The sequence below is a fragment of the Mobula hypostoma genome, chromosome 22 (genome assembly GCF_963921235.1).
Source record: "Mobula hypostoma chromosome 22, sMobHyp1.1, whole genome shotgun sequence".
Lineage (NCBI taxonomy): Eukaryota > Metazoa > Chordata > Chondrichthyes > Myliobatiformes > Myliobatidae > Mobula > Mobula hypostoma.
Window position 1 is genome coordinate 56,768,550 of NC_086118.1, and position 22,689 is coordinate 56,791,238.

The following is a 22,689-nucleotide window of genomic DNA, read 5'->3' on the forward strand; positions in this document are numbered from 1 at the left end:
CTCCACCAACCACCAAAGGTGTTCCCAAAGGCCCCTCCCAGCCCCCAGGAGGGTCACAGTTATGGAATTCAGAATCAGAATCAGGTTTATTGTCACCTGCGTGTGTCGTGAAATTTGTTAACTTAGCAGCAGCAGTTCCAAAGCAATACATAGTATAGAAAAATGAAAAAAATAATAACTAACAAATAAATCAATTACAGTATACGTATAATGAATAGATTAAGAATCGTTCAAGAACATAAATATATTACAAAAATGAGGTAGTGTCCAAAGCTTCAATGTCCATTTAGGAATCGATTGGCAGAGGGGAAGAAGCTGTTCCTGAATCGCTGAGTGTGTACCGTCAGGCTCCTGTACCTCCTCCCTGATGGTGACAGTGAGAAAGGGCATGCCCTGGGTGCTGGAGGTCCTTAATAATGGACGCTGCCTTTCTGAGACACCACTCCCTGAAGATGTACTTTGTAGGCTGGTACCCAAGATGGAGCTGACTAGATTTACAACCTTCTGCAGCTTCTTTCAGTCCTGTGCAGTAGCCCCTCCATACCAGACAGTGATGCAGCCTGTCAGAATGCTCTCCAAGTACTTCCATTCTTCCCCGATATTACGTGTCTGTTTCCCACTTGTCTGGATACAGTAGGCGAAGTGGGTTATGATGTCAGATTTACCTGGAGTACAGTATAGGTACAGCATTCCTGTCCTGTTCCTCCTCTCTCAGCTGAAGCAAAATCTCAGGGCCACAGTTCGAGAAGCAGCCGCTTCAGCAGCTAAGCCTGAATGTGTATCATGAGTCTAGACGCGAAAACAATAAGGCAAATAAAGTCCAGATATTGTTCATTTTCCTTCGGTTTTCCTCGTTTTCAGTGCACTGTCGGACTCCGGAAGATATCTACGCTGGCTTCCGCGCGCCCAGACTTTGCCTTGCACCTGACTTCCTTAAGGTGCAGGGTCTCTTCCACCAAGGAGGGTGGGGGTGGGGATAGAGAGAGAGAGAGAGATAGAGAGAGAGTGAGAGAGAGGGGGAGAAAAGGAGGGAGGGGAGGGGGAGAGGGGAGAGGGAGAAGGGGAGAGGGGAGGGGAGGGAGAGGGAGAGGGGGGGAGAGAAGGGGAGAGGGAGAGGGGAGGGAGGGGGAGGGGAGAGGGAGAAGGGGAGAGGGGAGGGGATGGGAGGGAGGGGGAGAAGGGGAGGGGGAGAGGGGAAGGGGGAGAGGGGAGGGAGGGGGAGGGGAGAGGGGAGGGAGGGGGAGGGGAGAGAGGGGAGGGGGGAGAGAGGGGAGGGGAGAGGGAGGGGAAGAGGGAGAGGGGAGGGGGAGGGGGAGGGGAGAGGGGAGAGGGGAGGGAGGGGAGGGGAAGAGGGAGAGGGGAGGGGGAGGGGGCAGGGGACAGGGAGAGGCAGTCCTTTCAGTGATCTAATATATATACAATCACCTGGTTTAAATGGACGTGAGGAGCGGCATTACAGCGTGAGGAGTCAATACGGTGCAGGAATGTGCCATTATCGGCGTTGCCTTTTCGACCGTCACTGCAGCCGCCCGCTGCACCTCGCCGGCAGCCAAGCAGGCCACGTACCACGGGTGGTAATATGCATCGGTCTTTTCAAGCACCGTGGTCCTGAGTCAGCCCGGTGCCGGCCAACCTCTCCTTTTCATGAGTGTATAACTGGAAGGACTTAGAGTGGTCAGGAATGCCCAAGACTGATCCCAGAGCCTCATATGCCTGTTGCATTTCCGGGCTCATTGGATTTGAGACGTGCGTCTTGTAGTATAGCTGCCCGGAGCACGGCATCATAGGCTCTGTACTCAGAAATTTGTCATTCTCGGGAATGCATCTGTGTTTTTTTATTTTTTCTGGCCTAGGAGATTGTGCGATGGCGGACATGCGTTCAGGACCAAGTCTCCTAGCGCCTTGCTGCAGAACATAGCCCAAAGAGGTAACACACATCAAAGTTGCTGGTGAACGCAGCAGGCCAGGCAGTATCTCTAGGAAGAGGTACAGTCGACGTTTCGGGCCAAGACCCTTCGTCAGGACTCTTTTTAAAATAATGAGAGATCCCCTGAGCGGATAAAGTCGGTGATGGTGTGGGAGACAATGGCCTGATGCTCCTTAGTGGGGTCACGATCGAGGGGTAAATAAGAGGAGGTATCCGCGAATTGTCGCTGTGCCTCGGCAAGGTAGAGGTCAGTACGCCAGACTACAACAGCACCCCCCTTATCAGCGGGTTTAATAATAATGTTAGGATTAGTGCGGAGGGAGCGGAGATCAGAGCGTTCCGAAGGAGTGAGGTTGGAATGGGGACAAGGTGCGGTGAAGTCGAGACGGTTGATGTCCCGTCGGCAGTTAGCAATAAAGAGATCCAGAGCAGGCAGAAGACCAGAGCGGGGTGTCCATGAAGAAGAGGAGGGTTGAAGACGGGAGAAGGGGTCATCGGTGGGGGTGGAAGGGTCCTTGCCGAAGAAGTAGGCTCGGAGATGGAGACGGCGGAAGAAGAGTTCCGCATCATGGCGAACGCGGAACTCGCTGAGGAGTGGGCGAAGGGGGACAAAGGTGAGGCCCTTACTGAGGACAGAGCGTTCGGCCTCAGACAGTTGAAGGTCGGAGGGGATGGTAAAGACCCGGCACGGATGAGAACTGCAGCAGAAACCCCCCTCAGTCTATTGATTGATTGAGATACAGTGCAGAACAGACCTAATCACAGGACACTTTACAATGACACATTAACCTCCTAACTGATATGATTTTGGACTGTGGCAAGAAACTGGAGAAAAGTTTGGAGGCTGTACAGACTCCTTACAGATGACGTTGGAATTGAACTCTGAAGCCCCGAGCCGTAACTGTGTCCGTTCAGCTTCTCCTTATGCAAATACTGCAGGGTTTCCCGGACTGGAATCCACCGACCCCTCGGTTAATACGAGGGGACCATGGCGTAAAGATGGTGGTTAACCCTTGTTCTACAGGAAATCAGTGAGTCCGGCAACCTCTGTGAAGGGATGAGGCCAAACTCAGGCTGGAGCAGCAACACCTCATATTCCGTCCTGTCTGCCTCCAACCTGATGACACAAACATTCATTTTTCTAACTTCTGGAAATTTCTCCTTCCTCCACCCTTCTCTCTTTTTTCAGATTCCCATTCCGGTTTCCTCCTCACTCCTTCTCTTCCCCTCATCACCGCCCCCCCCGGCTCCCCTCCTCCTTCCCTTACTCCCATCCTCTACTCTCCTCTCCTATCAGATTCCTTCTTCTTCGGGGCTTCACCTCTTCTTACGCCCTCCCAGCCTCTTACTTCCCAAACACGAGAAAAATCTGCAGATGCTGGAAATCCAAACCAACTCACACAATACTCTTTTCCATAGATGCTGCCTGGCCTGCTGAGTTCCTCCATGTTGTGTCGTGACCCTCTCGTGCTCTTCTTCCCACCTCCTATATTATATTCTTTCGCTCAGCTTTCTTCTCTTTATCTCTCTTACCTGTATGTCTCCCTCCCTCCCTCTCTCTTTCTCTCCCTCCCTCCAGTACTGGGTTCTCCCTCCGTCTCCCGTGGTTTCTCCGATTCCCTCTTTCTCAACTTCGTTTCAGACCCCCTTTTATTCCCTTTGCATGAACGCATTTGCCCCCGAGACCTGTTCTTCACCTGCTTTCCCGACGTGTACGGAACCTTACCGCGAAATCTCCTACAGGGGAGAATCTGCAGGTGCCTGAAATCCAAGCAACACACACAAACAAAATGCTGGAGGAACTCAGCAGGCCAGGTAGCATCTACGGGAAAAAAAGGTACAATTGACGTTTCTGCTGTTTCTTCCTGCTGAAGGATTTCGGCCCGAAATGTCGATTGTTTACTTTTTTTTCCATAGATGCTGCCTGGCCTGCTGAGTTCCTCCAGCATTTTGTGTGTGTTGCGCGAAATCGCCTGGTCATTTCAGTGGAATTTTCGATTTGCTCGGACGCGTTGGCAGGGCGGGCGACAATGTCCCGAGGTTTGGAATGGATTGACAGATGGGTGTATCAGTTCTCTGTAAGATTCTGTGTGTTGAAGCGGCTGGCGTGGAACATCCAGTAAACGCTCGAATAACACATGATCTCCAGTGCAAATTACCCCAAAAGGCGGCAAATACAGACACCTCTGAAAGAAAAACTTTTTTTAAAAACTGCAGATGCTGGAAATTTGTCAGAGACGCTGGAGATTCTGTGGATTCGGGAAATCTTGAGCAACATACACAAAATGCCGGGAGGAACTTCTATCAACTCATCTCTCATTCTCCCCAAAGAGAAAAGACCTAGATCACCCAGCTGCTTCACAAGATAAGCCCTCTAATCCAGGTTGCATTCCTGGGAAATCTCCACTGCACCCTCTCTAAAGCTTCCACGTCCACTCTATAGAAAATCATAATCAGGTTGAACATCACTGGCATATGTAGTGAAATACATTCCAAACATGATATTGAAAGCATAAATGGCAATAAGATGTATACATATAAATTAAATTAAATCATAGTGCAAAAAGAAGGGGAAATACTGAGCTAGTGTTCATGGGTTCAATAACCGTTCAGAAATCTGATGGGAGGGGCTGGAAAAAGCTGTTACTGAAATGTTGAGTGTGTGTCTTCAGGCTCCTGTAACTCCTCCCTGATGGTAGCAAGGAGAAGAGGGCATGTCCTGGGTGATGGGGGTCCTTAATGATGGATGCTGCCTTTTTGATGCAGCACCATTTGAAGATGTCCTCGATGCCCGGGAGGCTGGGAGCCCATGACGGAACTGGCTGAGTTTGCAACTTTCTGCAGTATTTTCCAATCCTGTGCAGTGGCCTCTCCATGCCAGACAATGATGCAACCGGTTGGAATGCTCTGCATGTGATATGATTTGCTTTTAACAAGGACGCCTTAATCAATCTCCATTTGAACAGGTAACCAGTGATGCCATCCCCTTGCCCCTCAAGTTACTAATAAATCTCCCCTCTCACTTTAAACCTGGGCCCTGTAATCCTTGATTCCAACTTTGGTAAAAACAGAACTCGTTCACCCTATTAATTGCTTGTGACAGTAATGGATTCCTTAAAGGTTAACTTGCAGGTTGAGTCAGTGGTGAGGAAGGCAAATGCAATGTTAGCATTCATTTCAAGTGGACCAGAATATCAAAACAAGGATGTAATGTTGAGGCTTTATAAGGCACTGGTCAGACAGCACTTTGTTTCCTATAGTGGGAGAGTCTGGGACCAGAGGACACAGCCTCAGTATAGAAACACATCCCTTTAGAACAGAACATGGAGGAATTTCTTTAGCCAGAAGCTGGTGAATCTGTGGAATTCTTTGCTACAGACGGATGTGCAGGTCTAGTCATTGGGTATATTTTAAGTGGAGGCTGATAGACTCTTAATTAGTAAGAACATCAAAAGTTTCAGGAAGAAGGTAGAAGAATGGGATTGAGAGGAATAAAAAATCAGCCATGATGGAATGGTGAAGTAGATTTGATAGGCCAAATGGCCTAATTCTGCTCAAATGTCTTATGGTCTTTTGAATGGAGTCACCGAAGTTTTGAAAAACTACTGCTAGACATGGTGAGTCCAATCAATAGTTTGACTATTCAGAGGACCCCCTGTGGGTATCAGACCCTGCCTTTCATCTACCGTCTTGCCCCTCTCCAGGAGCTCAGGAACGATCACTAGCTGGGCGGGCCCCTCGTCCATACCAGTCTTGCCCTCCTTGTTTTGTCTCCCCTGCAGACTCATAGTGGCTCACAGTCAAACATTTACCATGACACTTCCCTGTGGGTTTCCCACAGTGCAAAGACGTACCACTTTGTAGGTCATTGTAAGTTGTCCTGTGATTACAGAATGTGTGGTGGGTTGGAGATACAGAATATCTCTACAGTTGTTCCCTCCGCTAGCCTGCAGGTCACCCTTGGGCAAGGTGTAGCACCTGCTTTGCCCACGCCCCCCCCCCCGGCCGATCAGGGCCATGTGAAGCCATGGGAGCAGGTGGTGGATGGTCGTACGAGCGGCCGGTGCAGATCACAAGTCCTGGTTATGTGACCATTGACACCAGGCAGACAATCTCTGAAGAGTATTGACAATGGTTGGGGTCACCCGTCTTGTAAAGACACTGCCCAGAAGGCAATGGCAAACCACTTCCTTAGAAACATTTGCCAAGAACAATCATGGCCATGAGACCAGGATCGCCCACATCATACAACGTGGCACATAACGAATGAACGTTTAGGGTTAAACAGTGAGCTGCTGGATGGTGTGGCTCACGGGTCTGGAAGGGCTGGTTCTGGGGTCAATCTCTAAAATAAAATTATAAAGTATCTCTGGGAGATGGTGTGCTCCATTCCAACTGGTCTCCATGGTACAGATTTTGTTCCATTCGTTTGGATTGAAATAAAAACCCGGATCCCAGAATGAAAAGTAGGCGACTTGGCGAACCGTCCACCTTGATACTAAAGTACCAGAACACTGACAACTGTGATGTTGAGAATTTGAGATGAAGCACATTCATTTTGAATGTCTTTTTATTGAAAAGCGTATTGTTATCTGCCTGTAATATAAGACATATATTTGTTGTTTTCAGCCATAGAAATTATATTTTTTGATAAAACTGTAAATGTCATGAATAACATTGATTTAAAATTTAAAAGCTGAAATTACAAATACATTTTTGACCAGTAGATATTTATCATAATACTGTTTCACCTTATTAAATCTGTTCTGTACTGTACAATATTTAATTTCTGCACTTCAGTTGTGTGCAATCCATCTGTAGATTTCATCCTTACTTTCAAAAGTTATTGTGTGTTATGTGTACTATTGTGCTTTACACCTGGTTCGGAGAACCATTGTCTCGTTTGATGGTATACATGTATATAGCTAAATGATAATAAACTTGACTTGAAATGTAGGCAAAAATTTTAATAGCACATCTGTTGTACAGAGAATCATTTGGGAGACATCCCATCAGTACAGAAAGAATGGGAGGCATGATTGACACATTACAATTCTTTGCAAAGTGAATAAGATTTAGCGGTAGTGAGAAAAGCTAAGTAAATATTTTACGAAGTCTGCAGTTAATTCAGGATATCGATTCTTGTCCTTTCAGTCCTTGTAATATGGAAAATTCAATCCTTTCATTCTTTCGGCAAACACTGAATTAAAATATTCAGACTGGGCTTGGGTAAAATGGTTCTTCCAATCTCCAACAATACCTGTAACAAGAGCGGTTTCATTTACTAAAGAACCACCAGACTCAAGGACAGCTTCCACCCAACTGTTAACAGACTACTGAATGGATTCCCAGTAAGACAGAATGAAGTCTTGTCCTCAGAGCGTACCTCATTATGATCTTGCACCTTATTGTCTGCCTGCTGTGCACTCCCTCTGTAACTGTAACAGTTTATTCTGCATTCTGTTGTAACGAATTAATCTGTGTGATCGGTATGCAAGACAAGTTCTTCCACTGGACAACAGTAAACCAATATGAGTGACAACAATAAACCAATTCACCACTTTAAAAAAAACTAATGGAATACTGAAAGACGTTGTGACCTTTCACGCCCAAAATTCAATCAATGAAGCAAGACACACAAAATGCAGGTCACACAGCATCTCTGGAGAGGAATAAAGAGTTGACACTTTGGGCCAAGACCCTACATCAGGATTGTGTTTAATTAGTGACGTAACTGTCTAATGTAGAAAACATTCAGATCAGGTGCACAGAACATTCCCACAAATGACAGTGTAATGATAGTCAAATATTACCTACAGAATTATAGGGAAATATATTGCTGTCTTCTTACACAAAATGCTACCTTGTGATCTTTTACTTATGGTTTGAGAGGGCACATTTTAATGTTGTACCTGGAAGGCTTTGTATTCATCATTATTCTGTGCTGTGTCAGTCTCAGCCCCGTGACCACAGCTGTTCGTGGCAAATTTTTCTACAGAAGTGGTTTGCCATTGCCTTCTCCTGGGCAGTGTCTTTACAAGATGGGTGACCCCAGTCTTTATCAATACTCTTCAGAGATTGTCTGCCTGGCGTCAGTGGTCACATAACCAGGACTTGTGATGGGCACCAGCTGCTCGTACGACCATCCACCACCTGCTCCCACGGCTTCACGTGACCCTGATCGGCAGGGTGGGGGGGGGGGGCTAAGCAGGTGCTACACCTTGCCCAAGGGTGACCTGCAGGCTCGTGGAGGGAAGGAGCACCTTACACCTCCTGTTGTAGAGACGTATCTCCACCCCACCACTTTACATTAGTGTCCATTTAACACTCTGTAAGAGTCTGGAGTGGAAGATGAGCCCAGAAACTTCAAACTCATAATAACAGGAACTAGGAGCAAAAGTATGCCATCTGGGCTATCAACCTACTCTGCCATTCAAAAAGATCGTGGCTGATCTGGCCGTGGACTCAGCTCCACCCACCCGACCTTTCCTCAGAACCCTTAATTCCCTGTTATCCAGGAATCTATCTATCGACCGTATGTCTTAAATATTAGAGATTCTGCAGATGCCCTTCAGGCCCCCAGTTTACATCGGGTCTCACCAATGTGGAGCAGGCCACACTGGGAACACCGGATACAGTGTTTAAAATATATTTAATAAGGTAGCCACCACTGTTTCCCTGGGCAGAGAATTCCACAGGTTCACGACTTTGTGGGAAAACCAACTGCAAGAGCATAGTGGCTGAGTGAAGTCTAAGATTTTGCTTTCTTCCCCCAAATTTCTTTATCAAAAATTTTGTGACTAGTGCCTTCCGTTTGGCTCAAGTAAAACCACAGCAAATTATAAAAGATCTGCTCGTGAGAAGATCACCGAAAACATTAACATTATCTGTCACGTGTACAGCAAAACATTGAAACATCTAATTAAATATATCATTCGCAGCAAATCAGATCAGAGAGGATGTGCTGGGGGCTGCCCGCAAGTGTTGTCGTGTTTCTGATGCCAACCTAGCACGCCCACAACTCACTAACCCTAACCCGTACAGTAAGTCTTTGAATGTGGGGGGAAACCTACACGGTTAAAGCTGATTTATACTTGTGCATCAAGTGTACGCCGTAGGTACGGTGTAGCCGCGAACCCTACACTGTACTCTACGCAAACCCTACGCCATAGCCTAACGCGCACCTCTCCCAAAATGTAACTACGCGTCACGGCAACGCAGGCCGAAACAACTGTCATTGGTCCGCTTGGTAGCATCGCATTTCCTCCTACGCTGCAATAGCTTCCCACTGGGCAACTGAAGGGCGGGGAAGGAACTCTGGCTGCAATGCTTTCCATAAAGCTTTACAGACCTCCGGAATTATGGAGGACACAGTTCGCTTTTGTGAAAGACCTACATTATTACCTGTTTTCGTTAACCGAAAGAGGATTTTCGCTTTTACGATAAAAGACGCTCGCTTTAAACTTGTTTACCCCGAGAAAGACTACCATGACCATGAAGCCTTGCGCGGGCAGGTGTGTGTTCGCGCGTGACGTGCCGATTTTTTTCGACAAATCGATTTTGGCTCAAAATTCTCGATTCTGTTAAGTGATACTACACTGTACATACAGAAAATTCACCCTCCTTCAGTTTCAGTCGCCATCGTTTGAAGTTTGAGTTTCTTCGTGTTGAGTTTCAACACGAAGAAACTCAACACAGTGGCACAGAGACCCCACCTCCAACTAGCGTTTTGGCGGTGAATTGCAGAGCAATGCAGACACACCAACACACAAGTATAAATGCTCACAACGGTGTAGCCCACTTGCGTAGGCTATGGCGTAAGCTAGTATGCACAAGTATAAATCAGCCTTTACAGGGTCAATGTACAAGCCCCTTACAAGCAGCTGCAACAATTGAATCCTGATCTTACAGCTGGCTCTGTAAAGTGTTACATTAACTGCTATTCTAAGGTGACCCATAGTGACAAGCTGGAATCTTACTGGGTTGGAGGCTGGCCCCTCCTGTCAGTGTTGGCTCAGTGTTGGCTCAGTGCTGCCCTCTTGTGTTTGCTCTATGTTGCCCACCATTTGCTCTGGGCTGCCCTCCTACATTTGCTCCATTTGCTCCATGCTGCCCTCCTACATTTGCTCCGGGCTGCCCTCCTGCATTTGCTCCATTTGCTCCATGCTACTCTTCTGCATTTATTCCATTTGCTCTGTGCTGCCCTCCTGCATTTGCTCCATTTGCCATCCTACATTTGCTTGGTGCTGCTCTCCTGCATTTGCTCCATGCTGCCCTCCTGCATTTGCTCAGGGGAAGAACAAGCTGGACCTGGACAATCTACAGTCATGCCGCTCAAAGACTTGGGCTATATTACATTTTTTTTCTCTGTGACTGCATATTTTTCCGAAGTCGTAACCATATGTGCTACTTGCAGTGCGCTGTCTGCTTTTGGTGCTGGGTTTTGCAGCTTGGCCCCAGAGGAATGCTGTTCCATTTGGCTGTATCCATGTGTCGTTGAATGATAATTAAACTTGAATTTGAACTTGAAATTTAGAGTGGCTGCAAAGAAAAAGCAACCGAGCAACCAAATCGTGCACACAAAATGGTGGAGGAACTCAGCAACCAGGCAAAGAGTACAGTCCTCTTTTCCTCCAGCATTTTGTGTGTGTTGCTTGGATTTCCAGTGTTTGCAGATTTTTTCTTGTTCGTGAGCAACCAAATTGTCCTTGTCCAACAGAATTAAAATACATAACAAAATAAGCCAAAGAAATTAAATATATACAAACACAAGAGATACTGCAGATGCTGGAAATTCTGAGCAACACACACAAAATGCTGGAGGAACTCAGCAGGTTGGGCAGCCTCTATGGAAATGAATAAACAGTCGACGTTTCTGGCCGAGATCCTTCTTCAGGACTTGTTTGTAAGTTGCAGGAAGGGGAAAATGCAGGGATGGCGGGGGTGGAAGAAGGGAGCCCTGTGATGGGATCCAGACCCAAGGGAGCCAGGGAAAGAATCCTTTCCACTTTAGCCAAGAACCAATGGTTAGAACCCTGAGTCTGTGTGTCCACTAGGAGGTCAAAGGCCTGATGCCCGCAGATCTGTGATTCCACCAGGAAGTTGAAGGCCTGTCCTGCTGTTGATGGACTATTTACGTGTGCTGGAGGGTGGAAGGGAGGGAGAAAGAGGGCTGGTTTTGCTGTTGTTGTTTTGTTGTGTGTTGTGTTCAGTGTTGTTCTGCTAAGCATTGTGGGCATGCAATGTTGGTACCAGAGTACGTGGTGGCACTTGTGGGCTGCCCCCCAGCACACCCTTAGGTTGTGTTGGTTGTTAATTTTTTTTTAAAACAATAATTGCCATTTTTTCAGTGTAGATGAAAAGCCACACTCACGTATTTTACTTTGTGAGATTCCAATCCTGTGAGAACAAGGAGTGACTAGAGAGTGAAAATGGTTTTTAATTTAATTTTTTTAACTTATTGAGGTAGAGCATGGAATAGGCCTTTCCGGCACTTTGAGCTGTGCTGTCCAGAAATTCCCCGATTTAACTCTAGTCTAATCACGGGACAATTTACAATGACCAATTAACCTACCAACCGGCAGGATTTTGGAATGTGGGAGGAAACCAGAGCACCCGGAGGAAACCCACGCGGTCACAAGGAGAACATACAAACTCCTTACGGGCAGTGGTGGGAATTGAACCTGGGTCACTGGCACTGTAAAGCGTTGTGCTAACCACTACGCTACAGTCAGAGGAAGCTAGGATGGGAGAACTCACTTTTCTTCTCAGCATAACTATTTATTTTTCACCCGCACATAGGGGGGGTTTGATACTTTTTGCTAAGACACAGGAGCAGAATTAGGCCTTCTGGCCCATCAAGTCTGCTTTACCTGTCCACCATGGCTGATTTATTATCCCTCTGAAACCTATTCTCCTTCCTTGTCCCCGTAACCTTTGACGCCCTGATTAATCAAGAAACTATCAACCTCCGCTTTAAATACGCTCAATGACTTGACCTCCAGAGCCATCTGCGGCAATGAATTCCACACACTCACTCCTCACTGGCTAAAGAAATTCCTCCTCATCTCTGTTCTAAAGATATATCCTTGTATCCTTGTGTCCCAGACTCCCCCGCTACGGGAAACATCTCTCCACATCCAGACGTTTCAATATTCAACAGGTTTTGATGGGATCCCCCTTCATTCCTCTATGCTTTCTGCCTATGACACCGTACTCCCCAACAAGCTGACCATTAAACTGCACAATAGTCATAGTCATAGTCATACTTTATTGATCCCGAGGCGATCTGGAACTAAACACATCAATTTGCTACTGGGTTCTGGACTTCCTCACCAATCGCACCCGGACAGTCAGACTAAGCTAGAACACATTAACCTCCCTGACCCGGAACACTGGGGCACTGCAGGGATGGGCACTGAACCCACGGAAGGGATGGGCACTGAACCCATGGCAGGGATGGCACTGAACCCACTGCTGGGATGGGCACTGAACCCACTGCAGGGATGGGCACTGAACCCAGGGCAGGAATGGGCACTGAACCCAGGGCAGGGATGGGCACTGAACCCATGGCAGGGATGGGCACTGAACCCACGGCAGGGATGGGCACTGAACCCAGGGCAGGGATGGGCACTGAACCCATGGCAGGGATGGGCACTGAACCCATGGCAGGGATGGCACTGAACCCACTGCTGGGATGGGCACTGAACCCACTGCTGGGATGGGCACTGAACCCACTGCAGGGATGGGCACTGAACCCAGGGCAGGGATGGGCACTGAACCCATGGCAGGGATGGGCACTGAACCCACGGCAGGGATGGGCACTGAACCCAGGGCAGGGATGGGCACTGAACCCATGGCAGGGATGGGCACTGAACCCACGGCAGGGATGGGCACTGAACCCAGGGCAGGGATGGGCACTGAACCCATGGCAGGGATGGGCACTGAACCCAGGGCAGGGATGGGCACTGAACCCACTCTATTCACCCATGACTGTGGCTCTGCCTTTGCCACCAACTCCATCACCAAGACTGCAGACGACACCACAGCGGCTGGACTAATTACAAACAACAACGAAACAGCAGACAGAGAGGAGGTGCAGGGACCATGAATAGTGTAATAACCATAACCTTTCACTCAACATCAAAAAGGCAAAGAAATGATTATCGATTTCTGGAAATCAAGAAGGTATGGACAAGCTCCACTACTCATACATGGTGAAGCAGTGAAAAGGGTCCCAGCTTTAGGTGTTTGGGGTGAATGTCATAGAGGAGCTCGCTTGGACCAACACCCCCTGGTAGGAGGGAAGGCCCAGCAGTGCCTGTAGAGCAAATCTGCCCCAAGGTTGCTGTAAACCTTCATCGATATGTAATTGGGAGCTTACTGACCTACTGTATGACAGCACGGTACATCACCTGCAACAAGATCAACCACGGCGGGAGGAGAAGATGGCGGCGTGCCTGCGTGTGCGCAGCCCTTCAGTGAAAAATGATATTGTATCTGTTAAATAGGGGCCGTGGACAATTCTGATTTGATGGAGAATGGACGTGAAAGCACAGAGGAACATCTGGAGAAATTTCTGAAACACCCGTTCGCTGCTGTCGTTACTGTGTGGTCGGGAATCTTTCGGAGGGTAGGCCTCAAAATCCCCAGCCTTGCCTGCTTTTGGCGACCGAGAAGGAGGTCGAATCGTTTGGACAGAGATGCCACTCAGTACTCGGTGTCGGAGAGCTGATCAGAGCTCGAAGTTTTCGGATGACTCAGAGTCGGATTGTGGTCGGCATGGCAGGGAGAGTTTTTTTTCCCTCTCCCGTCTGCGTGAGATGTGGGACATTTGAGAAACTTTGAACTTTACTGTGCCCACGGACTTCTTCATCAAGTTATGGTATTGTTACACTGTTTGTAACTGTATGTTATAATTATGTGGTTTTGTCAGTTTTTTCAGTCTTGGTCTGTCCTGTGTTTTGTGATATCACACCGGAGGGAATAGTGTATCATTTCTTAATGCATGCATTACTAAATGACAATAAAAGGGGACTACTTATCTTCATAATCATAAAGTACTTCGACAAATGATCAGCAATGCATAGAACATCACTGGGACACAACTACCAGATATGGATACAACCTACAACTCACCATGTCTAAATCATGACTCATCCCACACCAGTATTCACCTGTTTAATCTCCTACCCCCTGGCAGACCTGGCAGGAGATACAGACACATCTCTGCATGGACGTCCAGACTGAAAAATGGCTTTAACCTCCGGGCTGCCGTACAACAGAACAAGGCCCCGTTTTAGAGTTGTAACCTATGAATATCTCTGATGTCATTTGAAATGTTTTTAGTAATTGAACTGCTGGTATGCGGTTCTGAGTAGCACTGTAATCTCTTCATTCTCAGCAATGACAATAAACTTCCAGCTAACTAAACTCCAGCAAGTGTGGGCCCAGAGCCATCAAACGCTCCTCATGTGTTAACCCCTTCATTCCCAGGATTATTCTCCTGAACCTCCTCTGCACCCTCTCCAGTGCCAACACACCTTTCCTTAGATGCTCTAGTATTAATTTCCTCCAGGAGGGCCACAGCCTAGTGTGGGGTTCAGAGGCTGGCATGCTACAGTGATCAGCAGAGCTGCACTGGCTGTAGTCAGGGCCTTGTGCGTTGGCTCTTGATAGGGTCACCCATGCCAAACAGGTCAAAGGGTAGAGGCTGGAGTAAGAGTGGCCACTGGTCCTCCAGGTTTGGGGGTTAAGCTAGGGCCTAACAACCCTGACTGGTCAAACAAAATTTACGGAAATAGCAATGAAGAATCCTTCTACATCCGAGTGCGACGGTATTCCTGAGTCTCCACCCGGGACTTGCCCGACTGACAGCAGTGAAAACCGAGAGGGACATCAGGGTGGTTGGTGCGTGGAATGCACGGCCTGAGTCAGTGGTCGAGGCAGATACACTCGTGAAATTTAAGAGACTACTAGACAGGTATATGGAGGAATTTAAGGTGGGGGGTTATATGGGAGGCAGGGTTTGAGGGTCGGCACAACATTGTGGGCCAAAGGGCCTGTACTGTGCTGTACTGTTCTATGTTCTACATGACAAAGGAAGACTTGAGTACCACCAGAGATGGACGACCTTCATTGCTGCCCTAAACGTCAGCGGGTTAATGGGCAGCAAGTAAGCTGGCATTATTTCGTTGTACAAGTGATGAAATAGAATGAGTCTGAATCTTACCTTTTCTTAAGAAGTTGCTGTTCTCTTGATTGAGGATGTCCGAGGGTACAAAGCTGTAGTTTGACATGCTGTTCTGCTTCATGTTGTTGAACTTGGTTTGGCTTATAATCTTGTCAATCGTATCGCTGCTCAGCTGCTTCCCCAGAAATTCCCCAAGTTTTGTCACAGTATTCCGTGTGTCCTGAAAGAGTTCACCCCACCTCTTAATAATATGACACCTCATTGGGTATATTCAAAGCAGGGGTTGATAGGTTCTTGATTAGTAAGTGAGTCAAAGGTTATTGGGAGAAGGCAGGAGAATAGGGTTGAGAGGGATAATAAAGTGGCCATGATGGAATGGGGCAGCAGACTCGATGGGCCGATTGGCCCAGTTCTGCCCCTGTTTTTTGGTCACATCATGCATTAGCTGTCAATGCAAACATTTCATACAATAATTAGACATTCTGCTAAATAAGTTTAACAATTAGCTTCATTTGTCATTGTTTATGTGAAATGTGTCATTTGCATCAAAATCAAATCGAAGATTCAAAAATTCAAGTAAGTCAGCGAAGATTGTGCTGGTGGCAGCCCGTAAGTGTTCCAGCATCAACATTGCCTACCCACCACTCACTAACCGAGGAAACTGGAGCACCCGGAGGAAACCCACACGATCACGGGGAGAACATACAAGCTCCTTACAGGAATTGAACCCCAGTTGGTGATTACTGATTCTGTGAAGAGACGTGCTAACCACTTCACTGTGCCGCCCAATAACGTTTGGAAAGAGAATGCTTGACTGACAAGGAGGGACAGGAGCTGATGGAAATCTGCAGCAACACAGTATAACAAGCTGGGGGAAGGGGTGGAGAAGAGCTGGCTGTACAAAGTGTTTGCTCCCTCTTCAGTTAGCACATCACTTTAACCCCTTCCTTGCTGCAAGTTTCACAAGTACTCGTCCAAGTTTAATTGTCATTCAGCCGTACCTGAATACAAACAAGACAGCGTTACTCTGGGGCCAAGGTACAAAATACCGTACCAACAGCATGAGACACATACTGTGTACAATAGCAGTAAACATACGGTCGCACAAAAAAAAAGGCCAAGTCCATGAATGCTGTCGCCAAGAGCAAGCCCGCAGCAGTTGCAGTCAAACGCAATCCAGCTTGTCTTTCACCGAGCGGACACTAGAGGGCAGCGCTGATGCCACACCACCTCCGGTGCCTCTCTCTCAGGTGTATACAAACAAGGGGCAACTTGGCACGAGGCCTAGTCCTTCCTACAATGTAGACCACACAGCTCCCCTGTCACCTGCTTCACTGACAAATCAGACTTGCAGCATTCCACATTACCAATGTCCGACAGGGTCCTGCCGTTACAAGAAAGACAGCTCAGACAATCAGTCGCTGTTAGACTGCACGTTGCCTTCCCCACCAACCCCTCCCCTGACCCCAACACCTCTCTGTAGCAGACAGCAACACGGTCTACACCAAGTCCAGCCTCTCCGCCAATGAGCAACTTGCTGACTCGATAGACCTGCAATACTCGAAGTTCTTAATGTCGAGCAGGGTCTTGTGATCATAGAAAAGGCATTCACAAGAGACAATAACCACCTTGGTTGCCCCCCCGTAGAGGGTGCCATGTCTGAGGGTGCAGCCATCTCACTGGATCTGACTGGACACAGGAGAGTTCTGAAGGGCCGTGGGCCGAATGCAGGGGATGGGACTAGCTCACCGGGCAATGCAGATCAAAGGGGCTGTTTTCATTAGAACTGTCACAAACCCTTCAGCGCACGTGTTGTACGAACCTTTTAATCTACTCTAGGATCAATCTCCAACATAACCCTCCATTTTTCTACCATCCATGGGCACAAGAGTTTCTTAAATGTCCCTAATGTATCTGCCTCTACCACCACCCCTGGCAGGGTGTTCCACACACTCATCACTCTCTGCGTAAAAAATAACTTGCCTCTGACATTCCCTTTACTCTCATCCAATCTCCTCAAAATTATGCCCCCTTATATTAGCCGCTTCCACCCTGAGAGAAAGAGTCTGACCTTCCCCTCAATCTATGCAGTTTACGGTCCTGAAGCATTTTCGTGCTGTGTGGCCCTCTAACTCGAACGATAGTGACACTACCTTCGGGACGGAGGTACAGGAGCTCCAGGATTACAAGCGCCTGACTGGGTAACGGCTTCTCCCCTCAGACTGGCACTACCGAGGTCTCGTCACTAGGACAGCGAGCTGCTTACTGCTTACCTGTGCTGGACACTACGTGCACTCTCGATAGTATCTTAGTAACTTACTTGTGTTTTGTGTGCTGAGTGTAGTATTTGTATTGTGGGTGCACTGTGGTCCAGAGGACTGTTTCCTTTGCTTACACATATGTGCAGTCAAATGACAATAAACCTGGACTTCAACTTGATCGCTTGGTCTCACTTATGCTGCACACTGTTTTGTGGGGCTCACGTGGACACGAGGTGAAGAAGGCACCTTCACTAAATGAAAATGAATGTTTGGATAGTCCCTTCTTCCCGCTCGGAAAAAACAGGATATATTTACCTGCAGCATCTCTTCGTAGGTCAGAAACAAGAAGTACTCCTGATCTCTTACTGGCCACCAGCTTTTAATGTGGTCAAACCAGGAACCATACATTACTACAGGAAACAAAGCAAACATTACTTCACAAACAAGAGAAGATCCGCTGATGCTGGAGACCAGAGCAACACACGCAAAACGCTGGAGGAACTCAGCAGGCCAGGCAGCATCTATGGAAAAGAGTACAGTTGACATTTCGGGCCGAGACTCTTCAGCAGGAGTGGAGAAGAAAAAGCTGAGGGGTGGATTTAAGAGGTGGGTGGAGGAGAGAGAGAAACACCAGGTGATAGGTGAAACCTGGAGGGGGAGGGATGGAATAAAGAGCAGGGAAGATGATTGGTGAAAGAGACAGAAGGCCATGGAAGAAAGAAAAGGGGGGGAGGAGCACCAGAGGGAGGTGATGGGTGGGCAAGGAGATAAGGTGGGAGAGGGAAAACGGGATGGGAAATGGTGAAGGGGTGGGGGGGGGGCATAACCAGAAGTTGGAGAAATCGATGTTCATGCCATCAGGTTGGAGGCTGCCCGAACGGAATATAAGGTGTTGTTCCTCCAACCTAAGTGTGGCCTCATCACGACAGTGGAGGAGGCCACGGATAGACATATCGGAATGGGAATGGGAAGTGGAGTGAAAGCGGGTGGCCACTGGAAGATCCTGCTTGTTCTGGCGGACGGAGTGGAGATGCTCGGTGAAGTGGTCTCCCAATCTATGTTTGGTCTCACTGATACACAGGAGGCCACACCAGGAGCACCAGACATTACTTCATGAATAATGATGCGATGCTAGAATATTCAGGGTTGTCTAATATCATTTCCAGTAAAAAAGTGTACAAAATAAATACAAACAAAATAATTGTTACCATGGCACTGAAAAGGTAAAGAACACAATACAGTAAATATAAATACATAAGATAGCTTATATACGTGGATTGATTGTATGTCCATAAAGTGACGCTAGGCACAGGAGTGTCTATACATAAGGTGACTGACCGGAAACAATGAAGTAGTGGTGGTTGGGGGTTTGGAGGGGTGAGTTAGGAGTGTAAATCAGAGTTACTGCTTGGGCAAATAACTGTTTTTGAGTGTGATGGTGCTGGTCCCAGCACGGATGGAATGCAGAAGCTCTGTAAGGCATTGGTCAGACCGCACTTGGAGTATCACGTGCTATTTTGGGCTCCTTACCTAAGAAAGAATGTGCTGGAACTGGACAGGGTCCAGAAGAGGCTCACGAGAATGATGGCATGAATGAAAGGATTAATGTACTGAATGTGGAATGTTTGACACCTCTGGGCCTTGGCTCACTGGAGTTCAGAAGAACCAAGGGGGACTTCACTGAATATAGAAAGGATGTGGAGAGGGTATTTCCTGTAGTGGGGGAGTCTTGGTCCAGAGGCTACAGTTTCAGCATAGAGGGACGTCCCTTCAGATCAGAATGGGGTTGAGGTGGATAATAAATCAACCATGATGGACTGGTGGTACAGACACAATGGGCTGAATGGCCGAATTCTGCTCCAGTGTCTCATGGTCTAAATTTTTTTAAAAACTCTCCTCATCAACACATAAAAGAAATTTTACTTCTGTCAAAGCACAATATAAAGAGTGTAAAATTGAGACCACATCCCTCGAGCAGGGTTTCCCAGCCAGGGTACACAGACCCCTTGGTCCGTGGCATAAAAAAGGTCGGAGACCCTGAACTAGAGAATAAATAAATGGACGACAACTCAGCTGTACGAGATACAAATGCATTGCCTGACGACTTATCCCACGTGAAGATAGTCTTTCAGCCATGTGTAAAGGAAGACTTTAGTAATTATCCCTCCAAGAGGACCACCACCTTGTCGTGGTTTGGACGCTGGCGTGCCTCAGTGACCTGGGGAGCGATGTTGGCTGGAGTCGGGACCTTATGCTTTGGCTCTCAGTAGGGTCACGCATGCCAAACTGGTCAAAGGGTAGAGGACCAACCAAGAGTGGTCCACCGGTCCTCCAGGTTCGGGGGGTTCTGCTCAGGGCGAACAACACTGACTGGTAAAACAAATTTGTTACGGAAACAGCAATAAAGGATTCTTCTACATCTGAGTGTGACAGTGTTCCTGAGTCTCCACCCGGGACTTACATGACTGACAGTAGCGAAAACTAAGAGGAAACTACTGGCACTATGAACACCGCCAGAGATGGAGGAAGTTCAGTGCTGCCCTAAACACCAGCAGTGTAACGGGCATCAAGTAAGCAAGTATATCAGCTTTCTCTAATTCACAATGCAAACTAGATTAGAAATCAAGAGAAGGATCACAGCCAAGCGAACTGGATGTGAACCAGCATCATTGACAGAAAGGGGGAATATTTCAGATCAATGCACAATCCATTCGTCATATTAAAATGTTGATGAGAGGGCACACTGAGAGAGGGTGTCACCAAACTCCCAAGGAGAAGATTTAACTTCTCCAGGGTACGCACACCTGAAACAGCATCGAAGAATCTTTCGATATCTGAGCGGCCAAGAACGGACAAATGAAGCACCTTCACCGGTGCCCTAAACACCAGCAGAGTGACGGACAGTAAGGAAGCACGTTTAGTAATGATCAGGAAACAGGAAACTCCTACTGAAACTAGTGTAATGCCCAGGTTCGTAATTTCACTGTTATGCTGTATGTATTTCATTTTGGCAGTTCTGTGAGAGCAGCTTGTTTGGGTGACTGTTGAAGATAAGGGATGATGCGGAATGTGTGCCATCTAATTGGTGGGAGGTGTTCTTGGTGAGGGACAGTAGGGTTGGGCTCGGGGCTTTTGTTCGGGAGGAGATGAAGAGAGAAGACGCTGGGGAGAACCGGTCGTAGCGTGCAATCCGGTGGGAGACCTGTTTGTTCGAGATGGACTGCGAGCGACGTTCGGAAGGTGGTGTGAGCTTTCACGTTGACCGAGGGCCCAGCGCGCGAGTGACAGAGAAGTTCAAGGTGAACTTGTTCACATTTGACTGTTTAATTAGAATGGGCCATCTTCTTTTTGTTATTCTTTAGTTAAGATTTATAAATATAATTCCTTTAATCGTATGTGGTGTACTGCCTGTCATTTCATGGCACCAGTTTGTAACCGGGTAGCAAGTTACCCAGCACCTGCACAAACCGGGGTTTGAGGTGGGACAGCACCTCAATCTCACGAGTCTGGCAGGGCCGGAGGTTGATTTCCCGAGACTTACGCAGCCAGGGAAACTAGGGGGTCTCACTACAATCAAGAACTAACGGACACAAGCTCAGGGTGGGAAGAAAGAGATCTACTAAGAACCCAAAGGGCAAATTTGTACCCAGATGGTGGTCAGTATGTGGAATGAGCTCCCTGAGGACGTGGTTGGGGCAGGAACATTTAAACAGTACTTGTACAGATCCACGGGCAGGACGGGGTCCAGCAAGGGCGAAAGGGACTAGCTCAGGTGGTTGGCATGGATGAGTTGGGCCGAAAGGCCTGTATCCATACTGTAAAACTCTGTGACTGTACTGTACGTTACTCTGAATTACCACAGCGCCATTCTACACAACTGTTCTGTGCACTGCCTGTCTTTCAAATTAAACCAGAATTGAAGGAAAAGAAACCAGCTGAAAGAAAAATTGAGAATTTGTACCATTCTTCTGAGTCTAAGTTGAATGGCCTGGTATGGAAACAGCAATGCCTTTGAACAGAAAATCTGACAAAAAGTAGTGGATACGGCCCAGTCCGTGGCAGGTACAGCCCTCCCCACCATTCAGTTCATCCACACAGAGTGCTGTCGCAGGAAAGCAGCATCCATCATCAGGGACCCCCACCACCCAGGACATGCTCTCTTCTCGCTGCTGCCATTGGGAAGGTGGTACAGGAACCTCAGGACTCTCACCACCGGGTTCAGGCACAGTTACTACCCCTCAACCATCAGGCTCTTGAACCAAAGGGGATAACTTCACTGATCTTCACTTGACCCACAACCTATGGACTCACTTTGAAGCACTCTTCTTCTCATATCCTATAATATTTATTGCTTATTTATTCATTCTTTTGTATTTACAGTTTGTTGTCTTTTGCACGTTGGTTGTCTGTCCTGCTGGGTGCAGTCTTTGACTGATTCTATTATGGTTCTTGGATTTACTGAGTATGCCCACAAGAGATTGAATCTTAGGGTTATTATATATGTGACATATATATACTTTGAAAATAAATTTACTTTGAACAAGTTTAACATATGCAGGAAATTACCTTTTCCTTCCAAGAACTTATCAAGGAACTCATCGAATCTGCCTGCATTGTCCAAGAAGGCAGCAATATTGTGATAGTGGAAAGACGACACCAGAGCGTCCTTTGGATGTCGTGCCATGTATACAACCTGCAAAATGTAATAAAAATGACAGTAAAAATGTTTAGTCTGCAAGAACTGACATGCTTTTTATGGGGATACATTTCAACGTTCCCCCAAACTTCTTTCACAGCTGCGCACACCAACCATTGATCTGAGCAGGAAAATTTTACAGAGCCTAAAACTGAGAGGCACTTCAAATGTTTTTTTTTGTAACATGCATATACTTTGATAATAAATTTACTTTGAACTTCTTCTCTTCTCTATTCAGTTCTTGAACTGACTAACAAAACCCTAATCACTAAAGTTTAGCAACACTTTGCACTAAAATGGACTTTTTTTTAATTTTGCATAAAAATGTGTATAATTTGTTTAATTTATGCTTTTCCTTGCCAATGCTACTTATCTGATGCTTGGTACCTGTGACGCTACTGCAAGTAAGTTTTTCATTGCACCTGTGCACACATGGACTTGTGGAGAGGACAATAAACTTGACTTTGACTTCAGCACTTTTGATACGTTCTTCGACCTGGCTCCCGCAAAGTGGAGAACGCTCATCCTATTAGTAATATCAGTGTGGTGACTACTTTGAGAGTTCCTAGCTCTCTTTAGAGTGTTAGAACACTACAGCACAGAAAGAGGCCCT

General features: G+C 47.2%; 1 protein-coding gene across 2 annotated transcripts in view; it reads right to left on the reverse strand.

Annotated features, from left to right (window-relative positions):
* Positions 1-6,879: 6,879 nt before the first annotated feature.
* Positions 6,880-22,689, reverse strand: part of LOC134336439 (sulfotransferase 2B1-like) — a 34,382-nt gene continuing 18,572 nt past the window's right edge. For both annotated transcript variants that reach the window (XM_063030678.1, XM_063030679.1), the window contains exons 3-6: positions 21,947-22,073; positions 17,696-17,790; positions 15,159-15,339; positions 6,880-7,187 (exon numbers count right to left, since the gene is read on the reverse strand). In XM_063030678.1, the coding sequence (XP_062886748.1) occupies positions 7,078-7,187; positions 15,159-15,339; positions 17,696-17,790; positions 21,947-22,073 (513 nt within the window). In that variant the 3' untranslated portion in view covers positions 6,880-7,077. The remainder of the gene's footprint in view (positions 7,188-15,158; positions 15,340-17,695; positions 17,791-21,946; positions 22,074-22,689) is intronic.